General features: G+C 37.1%; 1 protein-coding gene across 1 annotated transcript in view; it reads right to left on the reverse strand.

Moving 5' to 3' along the window:
- Nucleotides 1-22,450, reverse strand: part of LOC139133235 (digestive cysteine proteinase 1-like) — a 35,089-nt gene that overhangs the window by 6,250 nt on the left and 6,389 nt on the right. The window contains exons 5-9 of the mRNA XM_070699731.1: nucleotides 19,725-19,923; nucleotides 15,961-16,154; nucleotides 14,922-15,013; nucleotides 9,906-10,067; nucleotides 7,014-7,203 (exon numbers count right to left, since the gene is read on the reverse strand). Of these exons, the coding sequence (XP_070555832.1) occupies nucleotides 7,014-7,203; nucleotides 9,906-10,067; nucleotides 14,922-15,013; nucleotides 15,961-16,154; nucleotides 19,725-19,923 (837 nt within the window). The remainder of the gene's footprint in view (nucleotides 1-7,013; nucleotides 7,204-9,905; nucleotides 10,068-14,921; nucleotides 15,014-15,960; nucleotides 16,155-19,724; nucleotides 19,924-22,450) is intronic.

Here is a 22,450-nt window from a genome sequence, read left to right on the forward strand (position 1 = left end):
AACATCATACGTAAATAATAAACAAAAACAAACAAACAATTAGTGTCTTTCAAAATAATACAAATGCTTCCTGTGCAAATGCATCTCTACAAAAATACAAATAATATTTTACATGTAGTACATTAAATGTAGATTGACAACTACTGTGTATGGAGCATCGGCATGATTGCATTGCCCAAGCATTGTCGTTTACTTGTCTATTGTATTTGTTTGTATGTTTGTCTGTTTGTATTTGTTTGCTTGTTTATATATTTTATTTCTTCTAGTGGAAATGATTTTCCAGAGAAAAATTCAGTGTACATATCCACTTTGTCATCAGTTTACTATCTATCATACGATTTCTTGTTAGTGTTATTTAAAATCTGTCTTCAAAGTTAGAAGAAATCAATTATAGTCTTGTTTGCCTGTAAACACAAACAATTAATTTGCATACACAGAGACAACAGGGTTCCATATTGTACATGGAGGGGTAACTACTGTGCAACACATGCACACAACTATAGGGCATATTCAACTGACTCTGTATAGTTTGAACCGCCGGTATAATTATAATGAAGAGTTGAAGACAAAAACACATTTCACTAACCTTTTTATCGATTAATTTTGGTGTTTGACCCAACTTACATTAGTTTAATTCACGTACGCGTGTGTAACTATCTGTGGCTTATCGAGTCACGGACTCGTACTACCATACATACTAGTCAATCCGTTCGCCAAGTTTGATCACGTATTTTGACAAGCATGCCACAAAATCCGCCACGAAATGGAAAGAAACCACAAAGTATCGAGAAAAAAGTTTCATGTCCGGTTTATTTCAGTTAAAAAAATGCGTAACACGTAGGAAATGTCTCGCAATGTCAACAGTTCGGAACAACTACATTTCATTTACAAACCGGGTCGACTGTCATGGCCGTCTCGCTCCAGGACGGCCGGAGGTCAAATATCAACAGTTTAAAGGGGCTTTTTGGCAGTCCAACGCTTGAAAATTCACAAAATACACTTCAATTTAACCAAATCCTTAAAATTTCACAATCTTGCATGTTTTGGACTTCGAAAACCTTAACCTCGGGTTCCATGTCGAGAGTTAGGCATCACACAGTGCCGCCATCTTGGCCGCCGATACGTTCGAAGTTCACTATCGCGATCGATTTGGTCAGCAAATCGCGTCATTTTCCGTAAAATATTCTCAAAAAAACTGTAAAATCTATCATTTCTATCACCCAGAGGGCAGTAGCTTGGCATAATATAGTTGTCTTCCATGTCTACGGCATGGTAAAGCTTTCAAAACGTACGTAAGTGTTTCGTTCAATGCACTGTGGCCGTATCCGCGTACGGGTGAAACTGCAGACCTGATTAAATATTCATGAAAACCGCTGACCTCTTTTGAAGAAAGTTCGCATAAATTACTGGAATTTTCGATTGTTAGGCATCATGATGTCATTATTTTAGTCCTTATATGGTACTAAACTGGGTTCAAAGGGTCAGGAATACCCTTCTTCTGGCTGAGTTCGGCAATGCATAGCTGAGTTAGGCATAAGCATAGAACGCAACCACTGTCGGTTTATATACCGACGTGGCGCTGAGAGCGAGAATGCCGTGTCGGTTTATAAACCGACGCGGCACTTTAAGGGTTAACATCTCCCAGCCAATGTCAAACAAAATGTCTCTTGCACAGCAAACAATTGCTGGGCTTTTTCTAACAATGGCAGTGACTTTAGGCAGAGTTGGTCAAACTGAAAGAACTCTGATGCTGACTTCTGAACTTGGAGTCAGTCCAGCTATGAACAGCCAGCAGAAATTCAACCAATGTCGATTTTGCAGATGAGTATAAATATTCAGTAATGCTATTCAAGACAGTTGAAATTCTTGATCACAAACTTTTGAAAACTTGTACTTTCAGTCTGAAAGGAGGGTACTTCATTTGCATGCATAATTAGGGATTTAGTTCAAATTCGAACAGCGCCCTCTAGCCAGTGAGTGACGGTTATGGCATTTTTCGCCAGAATTTTATCCGCAGATATCTCAGCCTTCGTTTAGCATCCGTCCTGTTTCCAGTTAGCGGCTGAATTGTACTCTTAGTTAGTGTTCGCCGATGATTTTTTATGGGGTTTTATCGATTCGTTTTTGCGTTAGCCTTATTTTCATGGTTTTCGAGCGACCGAAAATGCCGTTCACTAAACACTGCCGCAAAAGCATATCCAAAGTCAATTTCCATGAGAAGTAGGGAGGGGACGTATCTTGAGTAGGTCCATACGATCTGAAAAAATCTCAGTGGCTTAAGCCTCCGTTTTTGAAATAAGTCTCGTTGAAGTTGACTATGCAGCGACGTTCATGTGTTAAATCTAACATGGCGACCTACAGCGCAGCGTAAGTGTACACGTAAACTCTTTCAGCTCTTTCTCGGTCCTCACCGGCTAACTTGGCAGATTTTTCGGTTCTGTTTATGTTTTCATGATTGTGACGAGGAAGCAAGACTGCAAGCTTTTGTTACCTCACTGGCCAACACAATCTGCCTGGCTGGCTTCTCGGTAAAGTCGTGGACAGTGTAAATGGAAAAAAAAACACTACGGTGACAGAAGAGCTACGTTTATCACTGTCTGCGGCCGTACACGTAGTATAGTGGTAGACACCCGTCGAACTGACTAGCAGTGCTGTTTCGTTTATGAGTGATTTTTTCCGTTTTCGCATTCTAGTAGCTAGCAAGCATACAAAAACTGTAGGAAATAACATCGACTGCAAAAAATCTCCGTGGATAAATACGGCTACTCTGTATCCCGCACACGAGTACGTACGTGAATATAGATGCGGCTAGAATGATAGCCGGTAAACAGCTGCGCGTTGCGGCCATCCCTGCTAGCATTACCGTGCGTGCTCGAACTAGACTGGCACATTTTATAACTCATGTAACTAGCAAAAAATTTATTGATGGTCATAATGTGACATTAATTAAATACTTTATTTATATATAACATCAGTGACCCGAGATTATAGGAGTAAACTTTGAAAAAAAATGAAAGATTAATCGTGTAACACCCGCGCCGTGTGAACTACAAGTGGTTTGGTCGCGGGAAACAGCGTGGAATGTACGTAGCGTAACGGGTGTTCGTATACTCATAGACCCTCGAGATCTACGTATACAGCGATATGGTAACTGCATGCCAACATTCAACACTGCCGCAAATACATGTCCATGGTCGCACGGTCATGAAAATTTCACCAAATGTTGATAATAGTTAAATGAATATTTTCTGAAATTTTCGGCTTGGCTTAAGACCTCTAAGGTCATTATCGAGCTGTTTTACGAAAAAGGTGAAGTTTACTTCCGCATTTGGCGGGTCGACCTCGCCACCCACTTTGTAGCGATTTAAATAAAATCTTCTCAACTTTTGTGAATTTACCCAAGGAAAACAGATCATTAGTATGTATGCTACAACTAAAAGCAAAAATTATAGTTCTAGCTATTGTACGTTTTGCTGCACGTCGATATTTAAAGACCACCCTTTCGCCGTATTTTATCCCTCACTGCAGTGGCGGTCAGCGTAACGAAAACGAGGCTCTCTAACACGAACTTTTATGCAAATTTCATAGGCTCCTTTCAGACTGAATACACTTTCAATCAAATTTTACACATTTCACACTGGACACTTCACAAAATTTCAAAAAAATGAGAATGAACTTTAAATGACACATAAACAGATAAAATGCCTTTTAAATAATCTCTTCATCTTTTCCTTTTTGCAACTATCCAGCCACATTTTCTTGTCTATTTTCAAACATGCATGCCTGACAGATATAAAATATTTTTCTCTTCATTTAGTTCTGAGAGATGGACAAATTTCAGAATGGGGCAATATTTTTTGTGGAGACAGAGTATGTATAGGGTTGGATGTACAACTTTACATAGTACCATAAATTACAGCAATGACCTTGATCCATTATTCTACTGCCTTGCAATGGAAATTTCCACTCTTAAAGTCAACACTGTAAGGCTCTAAAGTTAGGAGTTTTGTGAATACATATATTGTAGATACACTCAAATTGCAGCGATTGGTTTGAAAAAATTGCTGATAGAAGTGCGTCAGTATGATGTCAGACATGCTGACCCACGGGTATTTTGAGTCAAAATCAAAGATCTTTGACATCTTCGATACAACTGGCACCCTCTGCACGTGATATCATTATTAATATTTCCAAAGCATATAAGAATCATTACTGTACACCTTCAGGCAAGGACAAGCAACTGTATTCATCCTAATGAGAGTGTTTTCTTCAGTGTGTGTGATTGTGCGAATGCTCCATTGCAGATGGCGTTATACTTAAAACCAAAGACATTTTTTTCTCCCCAAAAGCAATATTTCTCATCAAAGATGACATGAAAATACTCTTATACTATATACTTTCAAAAGGTAGAGAATTGTATGTTTAGTAAGGTAGCAATAGTTTACTGAAAGGATGAAGGCAATGCATGTTTCGAGTAGAAAACCTCAAATTTGATATAATGATAAAAATTAACTTTAGTCAAAAACTACTTGATGAAATTTAATATTGCATTTGATAATAGCGTATATATGTAGAAAAAACAACAAGTTTGTTTTGTATTTATCTATTCTCATTCTTAAATGGCAGGACTTGAGAGACTGTCATTCAAAAAAAGTGAAGAAAATCACGATAAGCTAAATTGAAATTTCTCTTATTCAAAAATATGTAAAAAAATTTATGGCAAAAAAATTGCTGTTTTGTCATATATTATTTTAAAAATGTACAGTGAAAATTTCACAAAAATGTGACCTTGCCAGAGTATAGTTAATTTTTTTTTAATGTTGAAAATGCTGGGCATTAATTGGACAATTTGCATACATTTTGCATAAAGTTACATTTCTTTCTCAACAAACTTATGACTACTTGTCATGCTAAAAGGTGAACCCAACCAATATTTTAACCTTGGGTTAAAAAATTAATGAAAGTTGAATAAATCTTTGGAAAAAACATGACTTTGAGCAAATTACGCTGTGGTATGTGCAAAAGCACCTTAATAAGCTCCTCCTTCAAATAAATACAAACATGCGCCATGTCCCCCTCTGCAACGAGATCTTGGATTACTGACATACACAGAGTGTTGATACAGGCATTTCACACAATGATTGCTGCCTACGATGTTACATCATACACCTGATTTAACCCACAATCAGCAGAGCTGCAGTAACTGTTCCAATCCACACAGAGATGTGCTAAAGATGAAAGACTATCAACTAGAGTTTGCCCCTGAAATTACACAACTGTACTTGAACTAAAATGAAGTGTGAATGACCTGTACTGTAAAGCCTCTAATGCACTAAATATTTACTATATGGCAAAGAGCAACAAATGGGAAATTGTCTTTAATTTGATACTTGATCCACACTACAACCTAAATTTGCCAATTATATACATGTATCTTGAAAACCTTAATGACAGTCAGCACAACTTAAATTTGCATAATTTATTATGGTCTTGTTCAGTCAGAACCAAAGCGACACCCCTACAGTTTCGAGCACAGGGACTTCCCCTCAAAAAATTTCACCAAAGGTATGGCATTCACTGAATTGGCCGATCAAAGTATCTTTCCACAGTTCATACCTTAATTATTTTGAACTTCTCATATTTTAGGAGATCTTACCGGCATAAAACAGATGTTCACAAATTTATATCTTGGTGAAACAAGTCATCGTTGATGACACAGTCCCCACTTGTTAATGGGTGCTTTGATTACAGGTCCTCAGAGAGGATAGAGTCCTCTTCATTAGGTCTGTGATAAAAATACTTTTGAATAAATTCGCTTGATACATGTCTGAGTTGTAGTTCAGGACATGAAAAATCGTAATAAAATGGCCACATGGTGGCCATATTGGATCGAATCACAAAACAAATCAATGTGCATATGTATGACATAGGTCAAAGTCCTTGTATCAACTTTGATTAAAATCGGTTGAAATATGCCTGAGTTATGGCTTTGTACATGAAAAATCATAACAAAATGGCCGCACAGCAGCCATATTGGATCGTATCACAAAACAAATTAATATGCATATGTATGACATTGGTCAATCTCCTTGTACCAACTTTGAATAAATTTGCTTGATACATGTCTGAGTTATGGTTCTGGACATGAAAAACGTAATAAAATGGCCACACGGCGGCCATATTGGATTGTATCACAAAACAAGTCAATGTGCATGTGTATGACATAGGTCGATGTCCTTGTACCAAGTTTGAATAAAATTGGTTGAGATATGCCTGAGTTATGGCTCTGTACATGATAAATCGTAACAAAATGGCCGCACGGCGGCCATATTGGATCGTATCACAAAACAAATTGATGTGCATAGCTATGACATTGGTCAATGTCCTTGTACCAACTTTGAAAAAAATCTGTAGAAACATGCCTGAGTAATGGCTCTGTACATGAAAAAAATCGTAATAAAATGGCTGCCTGGCGGCCATATTGGATCGTATCACAAAACAAATTGATGTGCATATGTCTGATATAGGTCAATGTCCTTGTACCAAGTTTGAATAAAATCGGTTGAGATATGCCTGAGTTATGGCTCTGTACATGAAAAAATCGTAACAAAATGGCCGCATGGCGGCCATATTGGATCGTATCACAAAAAAAATAATTGACGTGCATATCTATGACATTGGTCGATGTCCTTGTACCAACTTTGAATAAAATCAGTTGAAACATGCCTGAATTATGGCTCTGTACATGAAAAAATCGTAATAAAATGGCCGCCTGGCAGCCATATTGGATCGTATCACAAAACAAATCGACGTGCATCTGTATGACACATGAAGTAATCCTTGTACCAAGTTTGAATGAAATCGCTTCAAGCATCTCTGAGATATCTGCGTGAACAGACGGACGCACGGACGCACACACGCACACACGCACGGACATGACTAAACCTATAAGTCCCCCCGGACGGTGTCCGTTGGGACTAAAAACTATCACTCAGAGATATAATTTCACTCACCACACTTTGCATCATAGTACACTCCATTGGCATAGAAGGAGAATGATCTTGGAGACGCATCAATGCTTACTGTCACTGGTCCCTGGTTTGCAACGGCTACCTTCAATGCATCAAGATCACCCGTCGGTATGCTTGTATAATTTGAAATCTTTGTTGCAATCTTTGAAGAGTTGAAGTGACACAAGCCGTTCTGTAATGACAAGAAGTGAATGTAATGGTCAGATCTCTCTTTCAAATTTAAGATACCAAATATATCATGCTGCCATGCTGTGTTAAAATGTTGAGTTTGTTGCCGCTCAACGATTAATGTTTCAATTCTGGAATTAAAGGAGTAGTGGTGGAATTCTACGGACTCAGTACACCCTAGAGATCATGTGATAGCGGTACAAACAAACCAATATGTACAATCGCATATGGAAACACAAATATTTCTATGAGTGTTTGTGCATACGGTAAATTCAAATTTGAAGTTTAACCTATTACAGTTTGAATGTGCCCCATGGGGAACAGTTTTTGGGACAATAAATATCTGGTCTGTTGCTTGTGAGGTTTGTTTTTGTGAGCAGGTGAAAATTATTCTGGCCCTTTTTGATATGCGTCTTTCTTTATTTTGCATGATTAGGTGTTTAGTGAATTTGGTCTTACAGATAGTTTTCAGTGCTGCAGATATTCCATATTTTGTCATCGAAATTGGAAATTTCCCAGAGAGACAGGAGTTTTCCGTGCTGCAGGTATTCTACAATCTCATGCAAGAATTGGAAACGTCTTAGAGACATATGAGTTAACGTGCTTTAGAATTCCATACCAGATCTTCATCTGAATTCTGTGTCAAAGTAACATGTGACTGTTCATCAGTACAGAGTTCTCTTATCGGAAGGTAAACTTTAAGTTTTTTGGTATCATCATGTGGATTTTCTTGAAGCAGTGCTCAAATATGCAGCTAACATATTCTCGTCATTTATTCGACCATCCTTGTATCAACTTGTCGGTCTGCTCATGGTTGTGATGAGCCGTTAAGGTAGATCCCACCTCAGAGACAGACATTCAGACTCTCAAACTTTTACAATTCTGTTCTGATCTACCGCTATTGGGGGCTCATTTTGAAGCTCTTGGTGAAAGAAAATCTTTCAGTGGCTTGGTTTTTCGAAAATCTAAAATTTTATTTTTTCTCCATAGAGTTAACACAGGGATGGCAGCCATTTTGAATTCAAAATATCAGTAAATCTTGGGTAATTTGTTTCTCTAGTATTAAAATTTGCATGGTGACCACGATTTTTATTCTTGGCTTTGAAAGAGAATGATTGAAAGATTCCTTAAGGAAAGTTTTAGCAAAAGTTTAAGGTAGCGGTAAAGGCTAGAGCGTCAGTTATAAACTTCAATAAAACTATTAAAACATGAAAGAAGTCAACATTCTCTGTGGAATAAAAAAACTAACATTTGGGGTCATAAGCATTGCAGAGTTATAGCCCATTGAAACTTCTGAAAAACTGACCAAATAAGAGGAAGTTGGGGAGTCCTTAGTGTATTAACTATGGTAGAGGTCCCCTAGCTTTTAAAAAAATTTTGAAAAGGGAAAGTCATTTTTTACTTTTTTTTAGGAAAGTTTGACAAGGCAGTGCTTGCATTCAGAATGCGTGACTGCTATTATAAATGCATTTTTAGATTCTTTGAGTGTCAAAGAGGTGTCAAAAGTGAGATTAACCAAAAAGACTGCTCTTTGACTTCAAAAGAGGGGTGCAAATATGGCATGTTTTCAACAATTTTGACAGAATAACAGTTTTCCTACATAATTTTATACCAATTAAATCCAACCTTTGAAATGAGATATGGACATGGAATTTTTACAGCCTATTAACAAGGTTACAGATAAGATTTGTACGGCACAATTTTCCTGTATTTGAAGTACTTTTTGAAAAATCACATTTTGAAATTTGAAAGAATTTTTAATAATTTTTTGATATGTAAACCACTGTAAAATCATAAAAACAAATTTTATTTACAAATCCTGCCGTACAAATCTTACAATTAATAGTGTCAACATATTTATAACTAATTTGGTAATATTAATTTATTATTAAATTCAAAGATATAAAAAAATATGAAAAATTAAAATTTAATATTGATTGGTGTCATATTTCAAAATCATGGCTACAAATATACAATTTTTATATTTTTTGGAGAAAGTATTAACTAAGGGAGTTATCCTGAAAATTTGAACTAAATATCTTGATTCTAACACTTGAAACATGACATTAACTCTGAGAAAAGAATTGGTGCAAAAATAGCCTTTACTGCTACCTTAAGTCTTTCGCTTTCAAGGCACATAATACCTCATATTTGAAATTGTTGTAAATTTACATGGGCAGTAATTTTGTGCCTTGTTACCCAGATATTGTAACATTTGTCTGGACTCATTTTGAAGCCTTTGGAATGAATAAAGTTTTGACAATCTTGCTTTTGTGAAAAGTTAAAACACATTCAAATTTCAAATGTCAGTAAATCTTGGGTAATTTGTTTCTCTAATCTGATATGTTCAATAGTGATCCCTGACTTTCATTCATCAATGTTATGAAAGTGGGTGGTGGAGACTTACCCTCACTAAAAACTTAAATCTTTCAGTTTCAGGGGACATTATTAGTCAGTCCTATTTCACCCAGATGGGAGTCCTTTAGTCAAATAAACGTGGATATTCTACTTCGGACAAGTTCAGAAAGTTTTTTTCGCATGACATCCTCGCACAGAGTTTCGTTGATTGAGTTCATGTGTTGATAAATATTATCATACAGAAAATGGTAATGTATTTCCACCATGAGCCATTACAGGACATATAAAGGTTGCCTGATTGGTTGTACGCCATTCAAGAAAAGTTTGTGGATTTCCATATATACTCACCTGTCCCATATAAGGGCCATACTCTTCTTCACTGGCGATGCCACCATTGGCTATCACCCACTGAAATGACCTGAATTGCTCACCGCCATAGCAACCATTGTTACCGTATCCCCATGAACAGTCGACCAAATTCTGCTGCGAAAGTCTCACAAGTTTACCAGTCTGAAATACAGATATCATATACATGTATGTTTCACCCATGGGTATTGTTGAGAACAGTGGGGCTCCAACATCTGATTACTTTGGTCTTTCTCACTACTTTCCTCAGTCAATACAAATATTGATTTTGTCATGCTTTTGAGGTGTTTGATGCAAACGTTCTTGTAACAAAATCACATCCTTGATGAGGCCCTTTCTGACAACTTAGTCAAATGTGTGGCCAAATCTTACGCGCAGAAAGTTACACCTCTTCAGATGATAAACACATAGCGTCAATGATATGACACTGTGCTCCTCAGTGCATTTAGCGGTAGGGATGCAAGGAGAGAGGTTTGGGAATGTTGCTGAGAAAGATGCAAAGAAAGGTTTGATATGTTAAACTGTAATAAAATCTATTGTTTTTTTAGCAGTGAGCGTCCAGCTTGGTAAACATGCCATCTTGTACATGAAGGCAAAAAACATAATTTTCACATGTCCACCAAACTTGGAATTTGCATAGATCAACATAGATCATCAAAATTGATTTTTCTGCATGATTTTGTGTGTTCCTTAATTGCTACAAAATTCTGACCCAATTGAATTATAACAGGAAAACAAGCACGCATGATTGGACAGTGTGGATTGTGTATTGCATGCACTACATCTGCCGTGATGATGGATTGCCAGACGACTACACTGCATCAAAGAACTGTAGTTTAAAACGAAAATATAATTCTTAACAAACTTTCTTCGTGTCATTGATAGCCTTGATTTTCTTTGGATATTAAAATGGACACATTTATTAAAGACGTCACTTTAGCTTGTCATTGATGGTGAAATGATTTTATGTAGAAACTTGATCGGTCCAGTCAAGTACACCATGCTTACTCAAAACAGCTAGCTGGACTGCGATGATCACAATATTGTTTTGTGATATTCCGATACAAAATTAAAATAATTTTATTAATATGTCGCATTGACTATAAAGTTGCAAATGTTTCCTTTGGTGTTGAAACATGTTAGCATTGTGTGTTACAAATCAACACACCAAACAGCAATCTTCATGTAAGAACAACCTGCTTGATTTCCATGGACTTCTTTGGTCCGCCCATCACACTGGTATGTCTGTTTCCCCTCTAGCTTCCGAAAATTCTTAGTAAAGTTACAAATTCAGTCTCAAAAGTTTTGAGTAAATTTCAAATTTGATTGTATTAACTAAATTGTCACTTATCAACAAATTCCTTTTGTATGCCAATACCACTCATCTCAGAACCGGACATACTTATATACACACAAGATTTGGCAACACCCTGACAATTAAATAATCTTCAACAGCACTGATTTACATTTACAAATTATTCTATGTGAAGTAATTCTTCAATTGCAGATACTATGACAGAAGAGTTCAGCACTGCCAAGATATGAGTATAGCACACTGAATTTTGAACCAGAGTTATGAAAATGACTGAACTGTGTCACAATAAGTTTCTTTTATTAAATCAATCGTTTCATTTTTTCTAAGATTGTAGAGACTAAGGGTTAAGGATATTAGTAACTTTAAACCAGGAAAAATACCAATAAGTGCAGTGGAAAGGAGCAAAAGAAATCAACTTATTTATTTCTTTACATATTACAAAACCTGAAAGTAATACATAATTCTAATTTAAGTGATTTAAGGCTACTTTTAGAAGCTTACTTGTCAATGTTTGATGATGGAAAGAAACAAAAAACCATGAATAAACCTCAAAAGCAACAAAATTCGATTACACGATGGTTCAGAATGTTCATTTACAAAGTTCACTCAAAATGTACTTTGAAAACGATAGTATTTTGACAGCTGTACCGCCGATACTTACTAAAAGTCCGTTGAAAAAGAGTACTAAATATAGTTGTTTTTCAGGTCAACAAGTGATTGAATCAGAAACATGTGTCATGAAACAGTAAAACAACAACTAGTAAATAAGTAACTTTTCACAAGAGTAACTTGAAACGCCTCGCGTGAAAGAAAATTTCATCCCGTTTCACAAAACTGACTGCATATTCGAGCGCCACGGCGATGAACGGTCGGGGAATCCCCGCGAAAATCACTCACACGTATGTACTCGTCAAAAACATTGATTGTTCACTTTTTAGCTGCATGATTCAGCCTGCCAAAAATATTTTTATTTTGTAGATAAATCACTAAATGTCTTACTTTTTTATTTCGTTTGTTAATGAAAAGTCATTTTTATATTTTTAGATGCTTTAAAAATTTCAAAACCCGCTAAAAAGCGACTATTTGGCAAAAATTCAAACAAAAAACAGGAAAACCAAGCTCGAATCATGGGCTACTTCTGTATGAATACTCTCAGTCTCTATACGCTTACACTTATTACTCTCGCCGATGCACCATTTTTGCATCGAAATTTTTCACTCATTTTTGTTGGTATGACTTTGAAACTCCAGAAGCGATTGAGAAGAAAGGGTTACCTTGAATTATTGAGGTTTTTGCTGATAATTTGCCAAATTAAATAAGAAAAAACACTACGCAAATTTCCTCACGCTTACACACTGAGTGTTTCAGAGGCCGTCCTTTCATACTCGTGTACAACATGTGATCATGGAGGTAGTAGGAGACTGAGGTTTCTTGCACAGTCGCGTCGATGAAATGGGAAGCTGAAATTTTCACTCGTAATTTTACAAACGAAATAGTAAATCCACTCAAAACTTCGTATTTTTTTGACATATTTGAAACCCATGAGGGACGTAATTCATTCTCCCCTGCACAGTAAAAAGGAGATCGAAACGAGATGCATGTCCAGTGTTCATTCTAGGACGTAAAAACAGGGGGCCACTGTGGGCCCCTACTCCTGTCCCAAGGGGGCCATTTTAGAAAATCGGGGGCCGTCATGATCACACATGTAAAACCCTTGAATTTTCTGCTGAAAATACCATAGTCTATCAAGTCAAGAAAAGGAGAATACTAGAGATCGGGCCACCTGTAACCAACGAAGCCTACAGCAAAGTTGTGCCCCGTATACGCAACAGGCCCAACAATGGCAGCAGCAAACTAACCGTTTGGTTTGATTCAATTGTTTACGTAACTTATGTGATGAATTATTGATGTCGGACTTTAACAACTGTACAAATTACTACGGACTGTGATTTTGACTGTGGAAACGATCATGATCAAAGCATAGACCCTAAAAACGTCCGTTTTTAGGGTCTATGATCAAAGCTTAGCGCACCGGTAGGATTTCTCCGAGTGGCCTCCCATTTGCACTGGTCGACAATTATCACACTGATACAACACGAGTGTAACCCGTACGACCTACATAAAGTGATCGATACATCAACTTTTAAACATAACTTGTATGTATTAGCAAATTTACGATCATTGGTTCTGACCAAAGGGTTTTACACAGCTGTGTTGTTCTATGCATAGACCTGGTTCCTCTGGAAAACGAGATATGAGATACTGTGTTGCTCTTCAAACCGATCATCTGGCCGGCCAAGCATGAATGCTTTCCTTGCAGTGTTCAACGTTTCGCTGGTATGGACGATAGACGTTGCAAACGCTTCAATTTAAGGGACTGCCCGATCATCCTGGGTTCATCAACTATTATATAGTACTGGCGTTAAAAATCTGAGCGGCGACTAGCTTTTCACGATAACGCGGCGGCCGGAGCCGTTGTTTACATTCATCGATCGTACCACATGCGCACGGCTCCAATACACCATTGCCCCTACATCAGTCCTTTCTACCCAGCTTCCTATGCACCACCATATATGCCGTAGTGGGCAAAGGTCGAAGGGTAACTGAATCGTTTTACATGGCACACTATGACTGAGGTAATGACCTTCGGGGAGCTACGTAAATGTATGAACTAAGTATGAACCTCCATGGCGTGATCGACCGACCCATTCATGAAATGTTGCGCCCTTAGTGGCGCATCAATGGTAGAAATGAGGGCCATTCGAGATTTTTTTGCCCAAATTGCGCAATGGCGCGTCCTAGAATTAACTCTGCATGTCAGGACCAAATTAACGCACGCAAGATATCCGTCAACATCCACCAATCTCGTAATTTACACTGACAGAACAAAAACAATTTGATCGAGCATGGACGTTCTAACGTATTGCATCATTGTCTATCGCATTTTAATGTAAGCCAATACACTCACACGTGCGCTCTAAGTTCAATTATATGTCAATTCAACTCGATCTGGTATTTTCGCTGATAGTGAGTGTGCAGCGTTAATGGTATGCCACGTGGTGTGACAAGATAGTTTTACGGAAGTTGTGATCACGTGGTGTGACAAAATAGTTTTACGGAAGTTGTTGACGGAAATGACGTCAATTTTGCTTCTCCCAACTCTATAAGCTTCCTCAGTTATGTAACTTTGTCGCTAAACACATATCCTTCTACAGACTGAACTTCATCACCCAGAACATTTAATCGATAGACATATTATACACTATTTTCATAGAAAATTATTATTAGGATATCTTGTTTGAATAATATTACAAAGAAGTTGTGATGACCTTGGACTAAAAATGTGAATGACCAAAATTCCAGATCTTTTTGAAACATACGCTAAACTTTCTGAACTTGGCTTTGCTCACTACGGAGAGGCCACACTGCTGAAAAGATGACTACATTCTCCCTAAAGTCAAGGCGGCCATTTTTTTCTGAACTATTTTACAGGGTTGACACATTGAAAAATATATGATGGCAAACAAATTAGAGCTCACTCAAGTTCATGATTGTACAAGAATTTTGTGACAAAAGCATTGTACATGAGCACATAGCTGAGCCAGGCAAACCACAATACCGGTACATTGGCGAAAATTTTCCCTGGTTTCCGTTTCCAGCGATCACCTGTCAATAAATCTAACCTTCATGAACAGAGCGCCCTCAATGGCACCAGTGGATCCAAAACTCCAACAAGAGCCGCAGACTGCTTGATCTTTCACCTGGGTTACAGCACCTATCGGTAGAGTACGTGTGGAATAAAAAAAACATCCTCATGTAGGGTGAATGTAAAGGTGTCCCAACTGTGCTAGTTGTCCCCATCATCCTCTACCTAAAAAAAGAAGACAATTCCAACTACCGTACAATATTGAGAAAAACGATGTAACACTGAGCTCTGAGGTGAAGAGTTCGACAACAGGTCTTGATATAGATAATGCATATAAGACAAGAGAGAAAAAATTATTATACTAGTTTGTTTAGAGCCATTGACAATAGGAGAACTACACATACTGTCTAAATGGAGGGGTTGCCAACTTTGTTACACATAATTATTGTCCAGGCAGTAATATCAGTCGACCATAAATGAATCAACTCTGCGAAAGTTGAGGCAGATCGTCCATGTAGCCGACACGAACACGAAGTGTCTGTTACGGGCTACCAAAACTATGAAAAGTAGTAAAGAATGAGCTACAAAATCACTATCAGTGTTAAGTTGAAGGTAGAATAAGTCTGTGCCTTTGTATAAAATACTATAAAAATGGTAGAAAGTGAGCAACCAGCTGAAAGTTATTCGAGAAGACCTTAACCGCATATCATTTGCATCTCATTGTCGGCTACATGGACTGTGTGCCAAAGTTGAAACATTGTCCAGAAGCACGTAACTCACAGTGAAAACAACACAGTATTTGAGTTGGTAGGGTGTGCACTCACAAAAAGAAACCTTATGCCCCTTATAGACATAAAACGGCAATATTTTAGGATGAAATTTAAGACCTCTGTGTTCTATTTGTTCCCCGAGTTCTGTTCAAAAATTATCAAAATAAAAATAACAGAAAAATTAATAGAATTAGTTAAATGTTGCAATAAAATTTTGGCGGGAAAAATTACAGCACGCAAAGGGTTAAAGCAGTCAGTATTTTTTAATAGTTGAAAGGATCCATGTACAGTGACAGTAGACTTTACCTCTTATATTCCAATCAATGCTATCCGGCAGGTCATCCGTACGGAGGTTGAGCTGTTCAAATGGAAGCCCACCCCTGGGACCTGGGGAGTATCTAAACCCACGCATCATCTTCAGCTCTTCTGGAGTTCTATCAGCAAGGTGGTTGATTTTCAACTTGTAACTTTTACCGGCCCGGTTATTGGAGTGGATGTACCTACAAAAGGTGTATCAAAATGATTTTCATAAGAGGTACTTTGGAAAAGTCTTTCAAAAGTCATTTTGCAAGATTATGGCCGAAAACATGGCCAAAAATGAAAATATTTGTTCCATGAGACTGCGACTTCAGGCAATAGAAACTTAATGATTAGGTCAGAAATTTTTGTTAATTTTTGTATTGAGGAAGAGAGCAAAATTTTACCCATTTCTGAGGGAATTTGCTCACATAAGGAAACTTTATGTAGGTCACAAGGTTTGAGATGGTGTTTACTTTTACTTCAAAAGATAATTTGGCCAAAGAGCTGAAAACAGGTAGCAGATTGTTTGACAAATAAGGAGTGTCGCATCACCTTTACTGCTTACAGGAGTTGTGTACTTGCATTGATGACATCTTTACAAGATTTGTGCATATAAATTCAGTACATGGACAAAGACTAGAGAATTTTGTTGACGTTTGTTTATGCATTCCATGGAGCAGTATTTGAGCCAGATATTTTTATCTCAGTTTATTTTCTTTTAAACAAAATAATGAGGGAGAGATTATTATCCTTACAGTATCTGTCATTGGTATATTAACGTTATTAATCTAAGTGTGACTTTGGACCTTTCTGAGCATGTGCAGAGATTTCCTGCATGTATTAGAATACTGAGCTATGGCTTCCATGTGAAGTATGTGTTGTTGAGTTCACTTTGTTCACTGTGTTGTATACAGGAAACCTCACTGTCTGGGAACTTATCTATTGGTTCCCTTTTCACGGATGCAATTCTTTTATGGGGTGGAGTCAAGGCCAAAATTCGAACTCCCATTTTGGACTCATAGATGCATTTTCAACTTTCAATCTCTCATTTTTGACTAACTCCCCATTTTTGACAAACTCTCGGACTTTATAACTTTGGGTGTTCTATTATATGCTGTATATATCTAAGTCTTCAATATTTGAAGTAAAAAAATATCATATTTCGGGCAAAATAATCAGAATGTGCGACTTTGCCAAAATGCTGACATTTCGGCAAATATAACTACATTCAGTCATACTGTCAACAAATGCCCGGCACAAGTACATTGACCAAAAATGAATCAGTCACTGAAGACTCAATAGTCATGTCCCAATGAATGGGCATACTTTCATCTGTTTTAAATGTTTTGTCATTTCTGAAAAGTATAACATATTTTATACAACATAGAAATTCAACATTATATATCACTGCATTTACATTAGTTGCAATCACTTTCATTCCATGGGTCAAAATCTGCAACAGAACCGGATCAGCAGCTATAGCTGCCTCTAATCCTGCGGAAGCAGGTCGGTGCAGGGATGAGATTGGCGTGGGGATAATAATGGCACTGCACCAGTTCACATTTCCATGGACCCTCTATAGCATCACACAGGAATATCCTGAGACCTGTAAAACGCTACCGATACGGAGCGAAGTGAGTGTAACTAACAGCATGTCACTAAATGTCCGAAAACTGAGGTCGTCCGAAAACTGTCACACTGAGTGTACCGGTACATGTAGGTGTCATACTGCGTAACTTAAGGTAATATGCACCTCGAAAGTGAAAGACTTAAACTTTTGCTCAAACTTTCCTCAGTGAAACTTTCTACCATTTTCTTACTAAAGCAAGAATAAAAATCAGGGGTCACCATGCAAACTTTGGTACTAGAGAGACAAATAACTTGTGATTTCTCGATATTTGAAATTCAAAATGGCCGCCATCCCTGTGTTAACTCTATGGAGAAAAAGTAAAAATTTTCGAATTTCGAAAAACTAAGCCATGGAAAAGTTTTCTTTCACCAAGAGCTTTAAAATGAACCCCCACATGTGGTATATCAGAAGAGAATTGTAAAAGTTTGAGAGTCCGAATGTCTGTCCCCGAGGTGCATTCTACCTTAAACAAACAGATCCCAAGGACCATGTTCCAGAGAGGATTATGTACATGAAAGCTCTTGCAATTACAAGTATCAGTAACTGATTCGAACAGGAAAGCTACGCTTTATATGAAGATAAGGAGTTCTCTTTAAACGCTATTACCGGTAATGCTTATATTCTCAATTTAAGTGGGTGTTACTGTGTTCAACACTTGAGACAAACTCGGCACAGTGTGAGCTGAAGACATTTCTATGGCGACAACGAATTGGATTGGCAGCAGTATTCATCCAAATCTGCAGGGACTCATTGAACACAATACCATGGACATAAAAACATGACAAACCAACTATGATGATTCCTTCAATTAATACAAGGCCGAAGTATTAAAATCTTTTTTTCGCAACCCAACGTGCGTAGGTTTTTGGAGATTTTCATGATAAAAAACAGTGTATTTGAATAGGATTTTAACACTTAGCTTTTCTGCCTACAAATCTTTGCTTACAAATTTTTAAAAATGTACTTAAAATGTCTACATGCTTGCAGAATCTCAATTGTTATGTGTGTATATGACATTTCAGAGGCGGATTGTAAAACACATGACCCAACAGAAGTGATGATAAGCAAGGGGCTGGAGTGAAACTGCATAGAGTAATGTCTAAAATAAACAGAGAATAAAACCGCAATGTAAGTTTCGCATCCTAAAATGTTAACAATGGTAATTCATTTAAATAATTACTGTGCTCCATAAGGTATATGATGAAACCCTCACAGCCGTGAAATGTATCTCTGTGCACTAGATCATGCCGTGGATGTATATGGATTAGAAGTATGGGGAAGCACTTATTTTTCTTATCTGCAACCCATTTTAAATTTTCAGAAAATATGTGTACGTTGTATGACATATTCTGGCTTTAGAGAGATGTCTTCTTCATTGTTTATGGAACTTAGTGAACTTGGTATAGGAAGTATTGTTTTTGATCTGAACAATGGGAAGCTTGCTCATCTCCTTCGTGACTATTTACAATTAATTGAACATAGCAGACATTGCAAGATTCAAAACTTCACTGAAATTTCTGTATTCTGAAAATACTCACTGCTGCAGGTCAATTTGCTATTAATCATGTTAGTGCACGACTATGAAATAATTTACCTACAGATCTGAAAAGTCTAACATCAAAATATCAGTTCAGAAAAGGTCTGAGGCAATACATTGTTGATGACGTGTAATTTAGCCATTACAATAACTTGGGTGTTTTCTGGTAGATTTGCTTATGTTATCCTTTTTTTCCCTTTGTGTGTGTTGAAAATTTAAATATGAATGCACCAGAATGTTTGACGTGAAGCCAAACTTGACTAGCGAAAAGCTAGTTTTTGGACTCCAAAATTGCCATTTCAGTGTTGTATTTTTGATAGTTTGGATGTTTATTAGTAATGTGTGTGTTCTTTTTTACTAATGGCAATATCTAAAATAAATGATTTGAAGGGCGCCCTCATAAGGACAGGTCTTTCTACCGAATGCCTGAAACATTTTCAAGGGACGATGTTGCAATAAACAAAGGAAAAAACAGCAGAGAAAAACTTTGCCTATATTTCTGTTGGCAGCTGCCAATATTGCATGTATTCTGAAGTTTTTAGAATCAAAAACACACTCGTGATTAGCACTACGGGCCTTGTCAACTATCCTTGTTAGACGTACCTCACATTGTTCGTGAAGTGCACCATCCTCTCAGAGTGTTCCCTCTCATCTTGGTACTTGCGACCGTGCTTGTCCTTGAATTCGTCAAAGAGTTTGTGGATTCTATTGACCTTGGCAGGCTCGATAATTTCCTGGAACGGATTTGCTGTGACATGATGCTCCAGGCCTGGGCCTGGGAAATCTCCACACCTTGACTTGTCTGTACACACAAAAATAGCAGAAAAACAAGTTTAATCATAGGTTTTAGAGGAAACCTGGTCCATTAAGTATTCATATAAAGATCTCATCCCTATACTGTAGTTAGGTTCCATAAATTAAAAGTCATTAAAAATTCAAGGACTTTCAAGGACATTTTCAGCAATTTTCAGGGGCTATTTCAGGTTCAAAACACGATTTTTCAGATATCGTTTTTATAGTATATCATTTCATTTAACCATATCACAATGGATTTATTTCTCATATTTGAGATCTGTGGGTGAATGATCAATTTTCCAGGACTTTCCAGGACTCCAATTTCATTTTCAAGAACTTTTCCAGGACTTTCAAGGTACCCTAAAATTCAAGGATTTTCCAGGACCATTGACCATACAGACCTTGTGTAATATTACTTTCATTGAAAGTATGTTTAGCTGTTAGATTTAGAAGGTCTCTTCGGGTAGCCTGTTCCCCCCATTCCTTGTGAACAGGTCCACACTCATCATTGATAACAATGAGTTTGGGCCAAACCATTGTGGTGAAAGGGTTAAAATATATATGTATGCAGCCAATGGATATGTTTCAATGATCTCAAAAGTAGTTGGTATACCACATGTAAACTTGTTATCTTTACATAACATTAACAAATGCATTTATATGGTCTCTTAATTTTACCATGAAATGTACATGTTTTATGTTCAGAGTTTAATTTCCTTTCTTTCAGTGGGCGTTTTAAGTTTCTAACTTCAAGGTCAAAACCAAATGACATTTCTTTGGTTGAATATTGAATCTGCAAAATAACTTTTTGCCTGTTCCAGTTTTATCATGAAATGTGCATGTTTTATTTTCCAGTTTCATTTCCTACCTTTCAGTGCCTGCTTTAACCCTTTTATCACAATGGTTTAGCCCATAGCTATTGTTATCAATGGTGACAGTGGACCTGCTCACAGGACATTGGGGTGAACAGGTTAACTTTGTGATTTCACTAAGGTCAAAGCAATGGGTTTGAGCAAAAGGTGAAGGGGTTAAATTATGTATACAATAGCACTGTTTGCAGTTACAAGTTTTTTTACTAAACATATATAGCTGTGCGCATGCCACATTTGACATGGCCGCTTTAAATGCTGACAGATTTTATCAATGTTGCATGCATGGCTGTTTTTGCAGCTTGTACTCTGAGTCGTGAATATGATTTTTAGTATTCATTGTTACACTACTAGTAGTAGCCGCCTACTATGATGTATTTTCGTCTTTCTTGCATTCGTAATTTTCAAAATTGTACTCTAAAAATGCGGACAAATATTTATTTTTGCACATTAATGAGAGAACAATGATGTCAATTGTGAACAGTCCTATTGTAATATGTTATTATGCAAATACTTTCCTTTGATTGAAACTGTTTCCAAACTTGTCATTGTCAAAGTTTGCAAACAGAATTATATTACACTCAATTAATATTTCCCAATGTATAGTATTCCACGTTTCATATTATAGCACAAAAAGTTTTGATTATGGAACAGAATTTCATGATGTAAATTGCTAGCTTCTGTATGAAAAACCAAGGCAAGTATCAAGTCTGCTTAATTATCTCTATGTTGCCAGGCAAGAAAGAAAACTGAAGTATTTTGATATGTAAACTTAGCAACGAATTTGGACACCAGACCAAGGAAATGAATTTTGCCTCGTCCTTGAACTAAAAATAATGGCAATGGGAGAACATATGTTAATATCCCACTTAACATGTCAAATTTTGCACCCAAGTAATCACTAATAGTGACAAGCAATATTAGTTGGCCTTCAACTGCAGGAATACCATGCTGTTAGATACACATCACATGCTGTTTTGTTTTTGTTTTTGTTTTTATGGCTGGCTGTAACTTTTGCCCTTATCCTGCAAATGTAAACAGTGCCAGGTTTATATGTCACCATCAAGCCACATGAGTTATAACTACTTAGGCATAACATATGTCCCATATGTTGCGTTTGAACAGACTTGTACATTTAGAGGCCCCTGAAAACTTAGATATTGTAAACATGATTTTTACCAACCAACTACAATATATCATGACAAGCAAGTGAAACTACCAGCAGGATTTGACTCAATACCGCTTTTTACTGACTCTGCAAGGAAGAGATAGGCATGGCACGATAAGGAATATATGATAACACATGGTCTGAGTATGTTGTAAGCAAGTACTCTACTGGTAGATGGTGGATTCTTGTATGGATCAACTGCTGAAAGCACTGGCGCAAAACATTCTGATATTAGTTAAGGTACTTCGCGCGACTGGAAAATGAAAGACTTAAACTTTTGCTTAAAGTTTTCTCAAGCAAACTTTCAACTATTCTCTTTCAAAATCAAGACTTAAAATTAAGGGTCGTGGTGCAAATTTTCGTAGCAGAGAAACACATTACCCAATTTATCGACTTTTGAAATTCAAAATGGCTGCAATCCATGTGTTATCGCAGTCAGAAAAATTGTAACAATTTAGCTTGGTTATTGAATCACTCTTCTTTAAGAATGGGGATTT

Source organism: Ptychodera flava, chromosome 5 (assembly GCF_041260155.1).
Source record: "Ptychodera flava strain L36383 chromosome 5, AS_Pfla_20210202, whole genome shotgun sequence".
In the NCBI taxonomy this organism is placed as follows: Eukaryota; Metazoa; Hemichordata; class Enteropneusta; family Ptychoderidae; genus Ptychodera; species Ptychodera flava.